Consider the following 15,340-nt stretch of genomic DNA (forward strand, 5'->3'; position numbering starts at 1 on the left):
CTGCCCTTAGCCAAAGACGAGCCAATCAAGTATTCCTTGCAAGATACTGATCACTCTAATGTGGTGGCTATTTTGTCGTTCTCGTGAAAAAATAAATGCCTTTAGATTACGAGTATTTCAGTATTTTTATATGATTTATGAGTCCTTATTGGTTTGTTTAAGGATATTTTTATTTATTTAATGTTTTATAAATAATAAAATAACCAAAATATTTCTAAGAGCAAAAAAATAATAATTAAGCAGTGTCATGTGAGGGTATTTAGATATTTTTTTTTCTTTTATACATAATAGAATTACACATGTATTCATGATACAAGACATTTAATTCATTTTTGTTAAGGGTATTTCGGTTTTTTAATATATTTTTTTTCATTGTTAATTTGGATGATGGTAATTATATAAGTTATCATTAAAATAATAATTTTTTATTTGAGAAGCTGCTAACGCGTACAAAGAACGAGCCATCATGTTGTAATTACCATATATTTTAAGTGTTGCTTGCGGAGATTTTTTATTTTAGTTATTTTTAACAACCCTTTTTCCTTTCTTTATTTTTCTTTTCTGCCCCGTAAATATTCTATGAATATTCTTGTTATTTTAAATTCAGATATTTGAATTTTGATTGTTGTTTTTTAGTAATTTTTCCTTTCGGCCAGTGCTTGGCTGTATTTCCTAGCACGAATGTACTGTGTTTTTAATGAGCTATTTCACTGCAGGTTTTAAATTGATAAGTGTTTACGAGTGTGATAATTTATGCATTTAGAAGCATTTTATAAGTGTATTTTAATTAAAAAAATATTAAATTGATATTTTTTTAATTGTTTTATAATTATTTTGATGTATTGATATTAAAATAAAAAAATAATCTAAAACAATCATTTTAATATTTTTTCAAGTCATAAATACTTTTAAAAAATGTCCTACACCAATATACAAAACAAACATTTCATTGGAAGGCCGCCATTATTCATTTTAGAATTCAACCCTCTAACCTCAACCCTTACATTTCAATGAATATGATTAATTTCGTGAACACCAAAATTCAGAATTTAATGTTCTTTGTGCTTTCTGTAGTTAATACTTCGGCATTATTATGTCTTATTTTGTCAAGTGATGACTATTAAAACTTCTTTTGATTATACAAAACATGGGAAAAATTATCTCAATAAAAAAAAACTATAAGATTTAAACTTATAATCAACTGATTAATAAAAATATAATATTAAACCAATTTCCTATCTCAGTTCAAATATTTTAATTAAATTTCAATAAATAATTTATATTATTATGAGATCTTGAAAAGAATAGCTGAAAAAACTAAAAGTGGGGTCGATCGAGAATCACTTTCTTTTCCAGCTGCACTGCCTATCCACAACATTGAATGACAATACAAAGCTTGGTTTTTCGTCTCCAGGGTCCATGGCTTTTACATAGAACCCAGAGGGACATCGTTGCTCGTTCTATTTGCCGGATCTCTACTCGTAAAGAAAAAGCTCAAAATCAGTCCCCAGTAGTTGGGATCATGATAGGCTTCTTCTCGAAAGAAAAAATAAATTGAGTTTGAGTAAACAACAGCCTAGAAAATTCCACGAATTGCCAACTAAATTTGGTGTTAATTGTTCGTTTCACCATCTTTTACTTTTTTTTTATATATATATAACCCGGGGTGTCCGAACCATCTTACACGCACCACAACTAATCCCCGGATCCACTGAACACCCTGCAAGCCTAGTAGACAGGTAAGGCATCGCGGGAATGACAAGCGTGCACACTAAAATTCGAACCTAGAATACAGAGACAGGAAATTCCCTATCAGGTTCGCTAAGCCACGAACCTAGGTGCCAATCTTTTACTTTCTTCAACGATAAATGTGTGTGTATGTGTGTGTGGATCTAAAAGAAAACAAAGAAATTTAATAAAAAATCTATATAGGTCAAACAAGATTTTAACATAAACAAGCACAACTCTTAATTAAATCGGTTAAATTTTATGAATTTAATTCCATAATAAATTATCTTACTTTAACTAGCTAAGATTGTATAAAGATTCTCTAATTAGGTCTAGAAGATTATGCTTTTAGTTTTTTCTTTGTTTTTTAGTTATTTTCCGATTTTTTTTTAATTAGACTTAGAATCTTGTTTTGGTTAAGTTTATTTAACAAAGTCGGTTCTAGCTACAATTTGTATCTACTTTTTCATGGCAAGTTATTATTATTGAATTTATAAATTATCAAAACAAGATTTTATCTATGATTTAAGATCATAATCTAAGATCATATCTATGATTTTATCTATAGTTGAGAATTAGGAGTGGAGTCCACTCCTAAATATTAGCATCAAGGTTCAATGATAGAGATAGAAAATTAAACTATCCTAGGAAAATTAAAATAAATAAAAAATCAATTGAAATTATAAAGAAAATAATGAAAAAAAGTTAAAAAGTATTCCCAGCCAAATAATAAAGGAAATTCAACTATTTTATATGTTATATTATACGAAGAAAATATTAAAAGATAACTTATAAAAAAAAGTATGAATTCAGTGAGCGGATGCATAATGAATTTTGATATCTTTTAACTTCTGTGTTAAATGGATGTGTTCATGCCTTTGAATTTCATTGTTGCTTCTTTTATTTATTTTTTTAACCTTTTCATTAATGGGATGTTCACATCGCTGAGTACTTGGCTGTCACTCTAGCTAGCAATAGATTGAAAAATTAAATCAATGGAGTCCCTTTGTCACACTCCCGACCATTTCTTTTCTACTATTTCATCATCATTGTCAGAGCACTAATTCCATAGATAAGCACTAGGCATGTTGCTATTGTTTTTTTTTTTATTATTATTATTCAATAGACTTGACTCGTCGAGATTTAGCAGCATAATTGAATAGTCCTCTCTATTTATTAAAATTTTTATTATAAATATATTTTATAAGGGCATTCTGTGACTGTAATTATTGTGTATATTTAGTGTTATTATGTTGATTTTGGTTGCAATTACAATATTGCTTATCAAATTAGACATTAAAAAATTGATATAATTATTTTTATAATCATTATAATATTACTTATTCATGTGAGATAGATTAGATATGAAAGTCCTCATAATTATAAGGAGGAGGACTTTATTATATTTATTTGATAAACATAGAAAGCAAGGAAGGCCTCTTTTATCTGCTGTCTCCTCCACTTTGAGGTTGCATTGGGACTGGACCCAGTGAAGCCGGAAAGAGCAGCATGTCCCCCTCCCGCACCTTTAGCAACATCGTTCTTCAAAGAGGCAACAATTTCCCCTCTAAAGCGAGCCCTGCATGTATTGCCACGGTACCTAACGCGACCTTTTAAGGGGCGTTTTATGCGGCTATGCACTTGAAAATTGTACCAAACAGAGAGGCTTTTCCCTTAATATTGCGAGCTCTCAATCCATATCACTATTTATTATGATGACAATAAATGGACCCAGAAGAAAAATATATAATCCACTTATATGATGTCAAAGGGATCGACGGATTCAACACCGGTCCGAAAGTTAATTTTTTGGATTGGGTGCGAGGAGACCTGGCATGCATCACTGCCAGCAAAAACATGAATAAAAATGTTTAATGGTGTGCTCAACCTGCCATGAGGTCCATATGTGCCTGCTAATTTAAAGTGAAGGCAAAGGCAAACGCAAAGGCATGAAACTTTATCATGCAGGAATTATATTGTATTTATAATTTATGAGTTTTGATTTTTTATAAAGAAAATAGACTGAAATATAATTTTATTATTGTGATATTTTAAATTGTATTACAAACTAAATTTCACTTATTTTATACAGTTAAAAAATAAAAATATGACGGGTCATGAGATACTCTAATCATTTAATGGTATAGATTTATTTAATTAAGTTTATTTGTTGAAAAATAATTCTACTAGAATTTTATATTAAAATCTATATAATTGAAAAGTAAGAGTTTGTAGCTTTTCCAATATTGTAGGCTTCAAGAATCCTCCACTAAAAAACAATTATCATGATAATTATTTTTTTTCACTGGGTATAAAAAAACCCCACACTAAAAAATAATAATTAAATGATCTTTTTATTTGTACTAAAAAGACCCTGCGACAAATTAAATTTAAATATAATTTTTTTTATATAAAAAATAAGAACATCTACCCTGCGACAAAAGGGGTCGCAAATAAGAAGCTGTGACGCAAAAACAAAGGGTGGTCAACAAATTATAGAATTTGGAAATGGGAAACTGAAAGTGCTGTCGTCGTAAATAACAACCAAGAAATAATGGTGCCCGGAAGAGAACAGAATGGTGATCAGCATTGTGGCAGATGTCTTGAATTTTCTGACACACAAGGAAGGGAGCTGTGCCCCATGAACACCTAATCCTTGAGAACTCCCAGGCCATCTCTTTCAACAAAAACTTCTGCTAATCTTTTACCTAGATAGATTAGATGCCACAGGCAAGGTCAGGGAATAGGAGGAGTTTGATTCCCAATGTTTTGACTGCCTTGACCCGATCCCCTTTGAAACTTACTCCTCTGCTACGCAAAGCCCCCCTGGGGCAGCGTGCTCACATGGTGCTTTTATTTGGGATAAATCCGTCTATTACCCACCCAAAATATAATCAAAAACTGAAATAACACAATGATAGAAAGAAAATTGGTAAAATTATATGGTTTGAGGATATCACAGTCTAAAAATATGATATTTTAATAATATTATAGTTCAAAACTATAACATTTAATTTATGTTACGGTTTACAATCAAGACAACTAATGTTGTGTTCATAACAGCGATATCTGATTCAATATTGTGTTTTTGAACCATGACATTCTCTAATGAATTATTTTGAAAAACAACAGAACATTTGATAAAATAATTGAATAGTAACTAAAATAGTCATATCATTTTGGTTATTATAAGGTTTTTGGTTATTTTTATGTTTTAGGTCTGAAAAAGTTTGTAAAATTATAGTTTTTGTTAATCTTAAATTTTATTTACTTTATGATTTTAGAGAGTTAAAGTATTTTTGATTTTATCAAAATTTGAACAGAATTTTCTCTATATAGAAACTGTGTCTGAAATTTTACACTGCTTAAAAATACCTGTAAAAAACCACAAGAACCATAATCAACAAATTCTAAATAAACTCAACATATTTTCATATTCCGTAATCACAAGGAGCCCCGAAAATGTAAAAACAAACAAACAAATATACATGCAAAATGAATATAAAATAACTCAATAGTACAATATCCAAGTAATCCCAAAATATATAAACAGAACTCATTTGTCTTTCTATGTTCACGTCGTCTACCAGATGATTTGGTCTTATCAGTAGCACGAATGGATCCAGCTCCCGATCCTGTCTGAGTGACCTCATACTCTGCCACGACATCATCACGAGTTAGCCTTTCTCCAAATATTTCAAGTTCAGTATGCCAAACATTTAACCACTGGGACGTTATGATGTGATTTTTTCTTTTTTCATCAATATTATGGAGATAAGATATGGTCTCTTGACCCTCCCATAGTAAAAATCCAACATAATATTAATAAAACATCAATTCTAAATTCAAATAAAAATACATAAAAATTAATGGTTAACATTATTAATCATAAAAGACTTTGTTACTTGTGTAATATTGAATCTGCTTGACATGTTGATCGTACCGTATATGTTTAGGTAGAGAAATCTGCTCGGGATTCGGAATAATGATTCATCGTATTATACTCATGTACCAAATTATATACTCGTTGTCAATAATTATATGATGCATTTATGTAAAAATCTAATTTCTCTGTGCATCTCATTATGATACATAAGCACCATGCTAACTTAACCAATCATAATCATCATTTTTACCCCTGCGAGTAATGGCGTGCAAAGCATCACTTGTATTGATATTGATTGGAATGTGTTGTTTGTAGTCGAACTGTCACATTAGCTGATCCAGACAATGTAGCTTGAACATCTCAAAACATATTAGCAGTAGCACTATTGTCCATATATCCATCCATTTGATGCAGGCAATTGGAGCAACAACTAATCTTTCTTCCGAGTAAGGCGTCTAAATGACCTATAGATTATATATTAAATAAATATCAAACAACAGTAATCCAGTGCAACTAATTATTTTGTTTAACATTTAGTCAATGTCGAGCATCATAAGCACGACAATGTCAAATCATGTCATTTCACCAAATATTTTTCAAATGGAATCATTCCCTTACATTTTTAAGTTTATCGTGCTAAATTGACAAAAAAAAACCTTGTATTACATGACTGGTGCTCATGAAACCTAAAAACTAAAAAAAGGGCATTTTCTTGATCAACCATGGGTTTCAATCTTCAAGTTGAGTTCTTTCAACACAAGGTTTATTTCAATCATTATGAGTGAGTGAGGTAGAAATTATCTATTAAAATATTTTTTGTTAAGAAATTTATCAAATTAATATATATATTAAAATTTATTTTTGACATCAACATATTAAAAATATATAAAAACAAAAAAATTAATTTAAAGCAAAAAAATCACAGATTTTTAAAAGTATAGTTGAACCACAATTCCAAACACCATCTAAGACGATGTTTATTTCAACAGAACAGTTTGTGTTTTGTTCTAACTATAAATTTAAAAGTGTTTGAATAATCAATATACATTATAATTTTATTAAAAATTCTTTTTTAAAACTTTAGTTAAAAAAAAACTATAATTTATATATTTTTTAAATATATATTTTTAAATCATAATCACAAAAACTACTACCTTGGCACTGAGACACTAAACATGTCCTGGCATTTTGGTGACTCCTCGTACTGCAACAAGTCTGTCACAAGAAGATGAATTATAGCCACTAGCACTTGTTGAGTAGAGATCATCAATTTCCATGCTTCATATATATAACAATTCAGTTATAATTCTTTGTAGTGAACTGGGCATGTGAGTTGTAATGCCACAGGTATCATATATATAAATATATATATAAATAAATATCAACTCAATTATAATTCATGGACCCTATCTGACAGGGTCGGCTATCATGTAATGATACATTGTGTTATATTCATGTACCAAATCACATACTCTTCGTCAGTAATTATATGATGCATTTATGTAAAAATCTAATTTCTCTGTGCATCTCATTGTGATACACAAGCGTCATGCTAACCCAACCAATTGTAATCATCATTTTTACCCCTACGAGTAATGGCGTGCAAAACATCACTTGTATTGATATCGACTGGAATGTGTTATTTGTAGTCGAACTGTCACATTAGTTGATTCAGACAATGTAGCTTGAACATCTCAAAACATATTAGCAGTAGCACTATTATCCATATATCCATCCCTTTGATGCATACAACTAGAGCAGTGACTAATCTTTCTTTCGAGCAAGGCGTCTAAGTGACCTATAGATTATTAATTAAATAAATATCAAACAACAATAATTTAGTGCAGTTAATTATTTTGTTTAACATTTAGTTAATGTCACGCATCACAAGCACGACAATATCAAACTATGTCATTTCACAAAATATTTTTCAAATGATATCATCCCCTTAAATTTTTAAGTTTGTTGTGCAAAATTGATAAAAAAAAACCTTTTATGACTGGTGCTCGTGAAATCTAAAAACTAAAAAAAGGTCTTTTTTGACCAATCATAGACTTTCAATCTTCAAGTTGAGTTCTTTCAACACATATGCTTTTGAGTGAGTGAGGTAGAAATTATCTTTTAAAATATTTTTTGTTTATAAATTTATCAAAATAATATATATATTAAAATTTATTTGACACCAACACTTTAAAAAAATATAAAAACAAAAAAAATTAATTTAAAGCAAAAAAATCAAAGATTTTTAAAAGTATAGTTAGACCGCAATGCAAAACACTTTCTAGGACCATGTTTATTTTGACAGAACAGTTTATGTCTTGTCCTAACTATAAATTTAAAAATATTTGAATAATCAATACACACTATAATTTTATTAAAAACTCTTTTTTAAAACTTTAGTTAAAAAAAGAACTATAATTTATATTTTTTAAAAATATATATTTTTAAATCACAACATCAAAAACTACTACCTTGCCACTAAGACACTAAACATGTCCTGGCATTTTGGTGACTCCTCGTACTGCAACAAGTCTGTCACAAGAAGATGAATTATAGCCACTAGCACTTGTTGAGTAGAGATCATCAATTTCCATGCTTCATATATATAACAATTCAGTTATAATTCTTTGTAGTGAACTGGGCATGTGAGTTGTAATGCCACAGGTATCATATATATAAATAAATAAATAAATAAATAAATATCAACTCAATTATAATTCATGGACCCTATCTGACAGGGTCGGCTATCATGTATCAAATAATTAACCAAAGTTCTTTTCTTCAAGGCAAGCGTACTCCCAGCTAGACTCTCCTCTACCAAGAACTAAAACAAGTGGCTACCAACATTAACACTAGTTCAATATTTCATTCATTTAGGAAGAGTTTTTATGAATTTGATCAGCACATTGTTCTTACAAATCAACATGATTTCGATCCTTCCATCCTGCAGTTCTCTTATTCATAAGATAATAATTCATAAAAAAATTATTTATTTATTTATTATCCTTTATCCAGTAGTGGGTCTCCCAGATGCTTTCTAAGTCTGCTTTATTTAAGTAGCAACTCATCATTGCTTGATTGGGAGCAGCCATTAGGATAGCCACCAGTCAAAGGATCGAAAATCAATACTGTATAAAAATCCATCCAAGACTTCAAAAGATAAAAAAATCACTTTTAAAATTATTCTAAAAACAAATTTATTTTTTTATGTTTGTTTTTTATTTATTTAACCAGAACGCTTAATTACCTTTGTATCTGTCTTTTCTGGGAGGAATTCACTGAGAACCATCCCATAGTGTTGCGTAAAACCAGATGAACTTGACATTGAAAAAAATAAAATAGTAATTGTAATACTCTCGATAAAAATCACAAGGCGCCTTGATAAGATATGCTCTAATGTCTTCGTCGGGAACAGACAGGCCCTACTTCCACTAGCATGATGGGCTTAAATTTTACGGACCTCAGTGGCCAGAAGCCAGGAGTAGTTTGAGTGGGCCTATTCCTTGGAAATGGGCCTGATACAATCTCTTACCTAAAGCCATAGTTGGTTGATACGAATGTTTTTCCAGATATGAAATATCAGAAGCTACTGGGTTCTTCTAGTGCTCACAAGTTCTACACAAATTCACAATAAAAGCTAAGGATATTTTTGAATTCTTCTTTCACCCCATGTTCATTCTCTATAGGACACGGCGTTAACAAACAGTCCCTTAAATCCACATTAAAAGTCTATTTTCATTCCCTATTTGTAGTCGTATTTCGTTGCCAAATACCTTAATATTAAGAAATTAAGTTATATATTTCCATTCCAGGTACTTCATTCTTAGTCACCAACCATCACCCATAGTTTTAAATCATAGATCATGAATAAATTATATTATAATTATTTTAACGGGTTATTTTTTTATTATTTTGATATATTAGTGTTATAAATAAAATTTTAAAAATAATAAAAATTATTTTAATATATTTTTAAATAAAAAATATTAAAAAAAACACACGCAAACACTTTCCACGATCGCAGGAACTTGTAATTTTTTAACGTCAGACCCGAACGTGAACAGATAAGAACGAAACCATGTACTCCAGCCCCGACATGGAGCTACCTCATCCAATCACACGGTAGAGACGAAAACACGTAGTAATCCACACAATTCACTGGCTGCACTTGACAACACGCTCCTCGAATATTCTACACCAGTCGATGCGAATAAAACATTAAGATCCTCCACGGCTCCTCCTCTACTCGATAAAGAGATTTCCTCTCTATTTTTATTTTCCACCCTAAAAATAATTTTTAGCTCTTTTATATAAATCTACCTCAAGTAAATTAATGGATAAATCCTTAATCAGTTCAAATCCGTCGCCGTCCCGGTTTCTAATCTTGGTTCAATTTATATCTGCCCAGCTTTTATTTTCACAAAGATCTCTTATTATTTTTCAGATTTTTAGTAGATTTTGTTTCATTTATCAACCCTCACTCAATTAGGTTTATTAAATTTCACCGCCGCCGGCGATGGGGAAGCGTATGTTCTACCTCTCTCTCTCTCTCTCGCTCTTCTATTGTTGAATTCAATTTTTGACCTGTCTAATTAGGGTTTTTCTTGGTCAATTACTGAATTATTATTATTATGAGATGGAAAAACTTAGGGTTTGGATTATGTTAATTTGTGCAGGTAATAATCAGCGGAAAAATAAAGCGATGTTGGATAGTGATGATGAAAATAGTAGCGTGAGTTCATCGTCGACTGCCCGTTCGGATCTTATGTCGGTGTCGGGGACCGACGAGGTTCAAGTTGATAAAGATAGTTTACTAGAACAAGCTCTAGATGCTTTGTATGAGAAGAGGTTTGTGTTGGTGTTGTGCTTCGGTTTTGAAATTTAGGTTTTAGGTGGTTTGTGTTTGTGATTAATGTAGTTTCTTTGTTTTGCGTTGAACTTGAGCTGAATTGGTGGTGTTGGTGTTGTATTGTGGATGAAGGGGTTCGACAAGAGAGAAAGCTCTGGCAGCGATTATTGATGCTTTTAATACCAGCTTGCAGCATCAATTTGTTGAGAAGAAGTAAGCACTGGCTAAGAGATAGTTGTAATGTGCAGTGGGTTGTTGTTGGTTACCTAGTTTGATTGATTTGGTTTATGTTGTGGTGGGTTTGTGCTGTAATGTGAAGATATTAGTCATAGTTGTTCATCCCGAGGCTCTTACATGCATTTTGTTTTGTTTGTTTCTTCAGATTTGCTACTTTACTACACCTGTGTCTTAACTCCATTAAAAAGGGCTCTAGCAAAGAGATGTCTCTAGCATGTCATGCCATCGGTTAGTGTCGAGCCCATCTCGTCATCTCTTTTGTCCTTTACCTGTATTTTCAACTTTTATTAGTTTAGTACGTTGTTTTTGTAGGATTATTGGCTCTGACTGTTGGTTCTGGGGATAATGCACATGAAATATTGGAAGAATCAGTTATTCCTATTTCCCAAGCTCTTAAATCTCCGTCTGATTCCCTGAAGACTGTATCGGTATGTATGATTTGCTAAATCTTTGAGAGTTTAAGTGTTCTACAGTTTCCACTAATTGTTGTGTGACGTCGAATCTCTTCTGTTTTCTGCTGGGTGGTCATTTTCAGTTAGTGGAGTGTTTGGCTATTGTGACGTTTGTTGGTGCAACTAAGACCGAGGAAACTGAACGATCAATGCAAATCATGTGGCAATTGCTTCATCCTAAACTAGGTTCTAATGTATGCATCTGTTTTTATTCTTTACTTTCTTGTATCAGTGATATTAATGATGTTATCATCTATCCTTTAATTACTTGATTTCAAGACCTCAACCCATGCAGTAACAGTCCAATGCTGTAGTTATTGGTTATGTTCTACCAACAAATAAATTTTGCTATTTCACTTTCAGGTAGTTGCTGTCAAACTCTCTGCAGTTGTAATAACAGCAGTGGTGTCTGCTTGGGCATTTATCTTGACTACCATGGATGGATGCTCCCTTAACTCCAAAGATTGGCAAGAGTAAGTGAACTTTTGATTTGATTTTCCACTTCGTTTTCTATACTTGTCTTCGTTTATATGATAATCAGAGTGAAGTGCGCTGAAATTGATCAGATAGTCATTTAACTTATCCATCCCCAGTCCATTTGCACAGTCCATGATGAAGGAGTTGGTAAATAGTTAGTCTTGTCTAGACAGTTGTCTGTTCCCATGTCATGGTTTTCTTGCACGGGGAAGTAAAACTTCAATAAAGATCATTACTTTCATTGATGCAGGTACATTTCTTATTTCTCTACTCTGCTAGATAAGGATGACAGATCTGTACGCATTGCTTCTGGTGAAGCTCTAGCTTTAATTTTTGAGACAGGAAGTATTGAAAAGTTTGCTACTGAAAATAAGACTACCCCAGATGGCTCAGTTCCAGAAGGAAATAAATCTCGTGAAGGATATACACATATACTAGGACTGAAATCAAAAATCCTAAATCAAGTTAGGAGCCTGTCTGCCGAGGCTGGTGGAAAAGGTTCCGCTAAGAAGGATCTTAACAGCCAGAGGAACTTGTTCAAGGATGTTTTGGAGTTCCTGGAGGTATTAATTCATTCCTGTCCTTCCGAGTCTTTCTGTTTGCGTGTGCTTCTGTTCTGATGTTAAGTTTTTATGTTACCAGGATGGCTACGCTCCTGATATCTCAATGAAGATTGGAGGAGATTCGTTACAAACATCAACATGGTCTGAGCTTATAAAGGTTTCTTTCTCTTTGATCATTATTTTTTCTTTCTGGTCATGTTTTTGGTTTGTGTTTTAAGATTTTCAAGCTCTCTGATTCGAGTTCTTTTAACAGTTGAACTTCATGAAGCATTTTCTTGGTGGTGGGTTTATTAAGCACATGCAGGTTGGTTTTCTTGGTCCTGCTTTTATCTGTCCTTCTTGCTTCTTATGCGACGCTTTACTTTTTTTGTCGGTGTCAATTGCTTTTTAATACCATTAACAAGTGATTTTGTTTAAATAGGACAATGAATTCCTTCAAGTTGTTCTTGGGTTCACGCCCAAGAGAAAGCAACTAGGTGTCGAACATCAAATGTCAAGCGGTGAAAAGGTCAGTTATGCTCTTCTCCAACTTGGCCTTCTATAACAGTCTTCAATCTGTAATTATTTACTTGTCCTAAAATTGTGAGATTTTCTTGTGCCTGCACCATCCAAACTTTTCTTCGTGTGTCAGTACAGCACGTGTGTTCTGATACTTTGGATATTTGCCTAGGTAAACTAGCTGATCTCTTTAGATTGAAGTTAAATTTGGTTAGTGATGTGCTAAACCTTGGTAATGGTTTAAACTAAACTTCCTTTATATAGTAATGATAATGATTGGTTGTTAATGGATTCATGTACTTTTTTGTTCATATTTAAGATCTGCATTCTCTTATTGCTGCAAATATAGCAATCTCCGTCTCCAGTCTTTAAAGATTCTCCCCTTCCAAATCTCTCAAATTGAGGCACTGTTCAGCACGCCTAAAACACAAACTATTCCTAAGAAAATCATGGCGAGGAAAACAAGGGCTGTAAAATTGAGACATTTACTTTTATTGATGACCTCTCTTTTAGTGCCTTAGTTTTGTTTTAAGATACTGACAAGATGCATTCCTTGTTACAGAGGATGTTCCGGTCGCCAAACTCAATACAAAATAAAGCCAGGACCCAGTTTCTGAACAAGCAACGGATGCTATCTAAGGTTGGTTCTTCTTCATTCAGTATAGTTATTGTGTGTACTTTTCTGGTCACCACTGCTCCTTTTGATGTGAGGAACATTTCAAAAACTAATGCTCCAGTGCGCTTTATTCTATACTATCTTCTGTTCTCTGGGCATTTACTTTTACCTGTCCCTTTTTTCCGGTGCAAAAAACATTTGAAAAAACATTTTTCTGTGCTTTATACACTTTATATTTTTTGCGTTGACATTATTAGTTGCTTTTGCGTTACCAAAGTTGTTGACCCGTACGCTTCCCTGGATTATCCAGGATAGAAACGTTGGGCACTTTGCTGTTGGCATGGGCGATGAAGATATGTGAGGAATCCAGTCTAGCTGTTAGACGTTGTAGGATGAACATCCTCTGGAATAATTTAGCAGATTGTAGGGTTAATGTTACCGTCATTTTTTATGAATTTGGGAACAGGGAAATGGATTTTGTGGGAAGGCTATGCTTTTGACGACATACACAGATTATTGGTATCCCAAGTCAACTGATCAGATCATTCATTTTATTTGTAGTTGTACTGTGTAATAACTGGTTGTAATTACTGAATGTGATTTGAATACCAAGTTTAATGATTCGGAAGATCAAGAATTTAAGAAAGGTTTGATGTGATAGAACTAAGTTGAACTCGTATTCCTCGAGCGGGAACAAAAGATATTCCATAGATTTAGAGAGAGCACGAAGGCAAGCATGAAACTCGAATGTATCTCAACAGTATGATTTTCATACCATTCTGCATCTAGTGGTCAAGATGGACCATAATTTTTTAATCTTTTGGGAGTGACGGGGTCTCAAGCATTTGGTCGGAGGCAGTAGCATTTGGTATAAAAAAGAGGAAAGAGTACCTAAATTTTTCTCTCTTTCTGTTTGGTTGTGGAGAATAAAACACAACAAAAAATATATATATTAAATGTGTGCTCATAGTCGTTGGACTGGAATTTGACCTGAACAAGGTCTTAGGGTTGATATACATGGATTGAGTTAATGATTATGATCTAATATCTATTTTGAAAAATATAATATAAATATATTAAAACTGTTTTACTTACAATGCATGTGTAACACTTTTGACATTTTCTTATGATGGGACATTAAAGTTTTATGTATAATATATTATGCATAGCCTATCTTCTTTTTTTAGTCCAATATCAAATCCAGCTCGAGCCGAACCAAATTTGTAAACTATATTTAAAATATGAATTTGAAAATTGTTCTTTTTTCTTCACTTGTATCTTCTTACCATCCCAAGTATTTTTCATTGAATTAAATTTATATATATATATATATATATATATAAACTATTCTGTATTTTAATTAAATAATTTTTTTAATAACATGATAGTATAGAAAATACAAAGTAAAAGGTTGCAAAAATGTAAACTATTAACTCTTAATTTATTTTTTAAAAAGTACAAAAATGTAATGTTTATTTTATTGTAAGTATCAGATAAATAAAAAAATAAAAATTAAAATGATAAATTTAGTAAGGAAATTATTAAAATATAATAAATGAGAAAAGTATAGAAAGAGAACGCTGAGACTCTTGGAGTGGTGCCTAGTGCTCCTGGGCTTAACTTAAATCAGGCCCAATTATAATTTTAAAAAATAATATGGACGACACTTGTAGTAATCAATCAGGTGACATATCGTTTATTGATCATTTCTTCACAATGGCGCCGGGATATTGTAGCTCATATTGATTTTAAAGATCTTCATTTTCTTATTTTTTTTCTACAATCCTCAAAACTTTATAAGCACAAATCTAACCTCAAAACACATTCATAAATAATCAATACGAAATTCGAATTTAAATTTTTTTATTCAAATTGACATATCTTCTTTGTTTCCAAAGGTGATGGTTTTAGCAATTGGAATTAAGGCCAAATTTCATTGATGGGGAATCTCTCTTCCTCTCCCCTTTTATTTTCTTGATTATTTATAATTTTAAATTTATAGTTAGACTTTTTTTTTTATTAGCTAATGTAAAG

At 31.8% G+C, this 15,340-nt stretch overlaps 1 protein-coding gene across 1 annotated transcript; it reads left to right on the forward strand.

The window, feature by feature from the left end:
* Positions 1 to 9,804: 9,804 nt before the first annotated feature.
* Positions 9,805 to 13,952, forward strand: LOC7488912 (uncharacterized). The gene is made up of 13 exons (XM_002320703.4): positions 9,805 to 10,140; positions 10,291 to 10,462; positions 10,596 to 10,676; positions 10,846 to 10,928; positions 11,013 to 11,128; positions 11,236 to 11,346; positions 11,516 to 11,625; positions 11,880 to 12,192; positions 12,272 to 12,349; positions 12,446 to 12,496; positions 12,614 to 12,700; positions 13,253 to 13,330; positions 13,617 to 13,952. Exons 1-13 carry the CDS (start codon positions 10,131 to 10,133, stop codon positions 13,665 to 13,667), a joined length of 1,341 nt encoding a protein of 446 aa, XP_002320739.2. The 5' UTR covers positions 9,805 to 10,130; the 3' UTR covers positions 13,668 to 13,952.
* Positions 13,953 to 15,340: the final 1,388 nt, after the last annotated feature.

This window comes from Populus trichocarpa, chromosome 14 (assembly GCF_000002775.5).
Source record: "Populus trichocarpa isolate Nisqually-1 chromosome 14, P.trichocarpa_v4.1, whole genome shotgun sequence".
NCBI lineage: Eukaryota > Viridiplantae > Streptophyta > Magnoliopsida > Malpighiales > Salicaceae > Populus > Populus trichocarpa.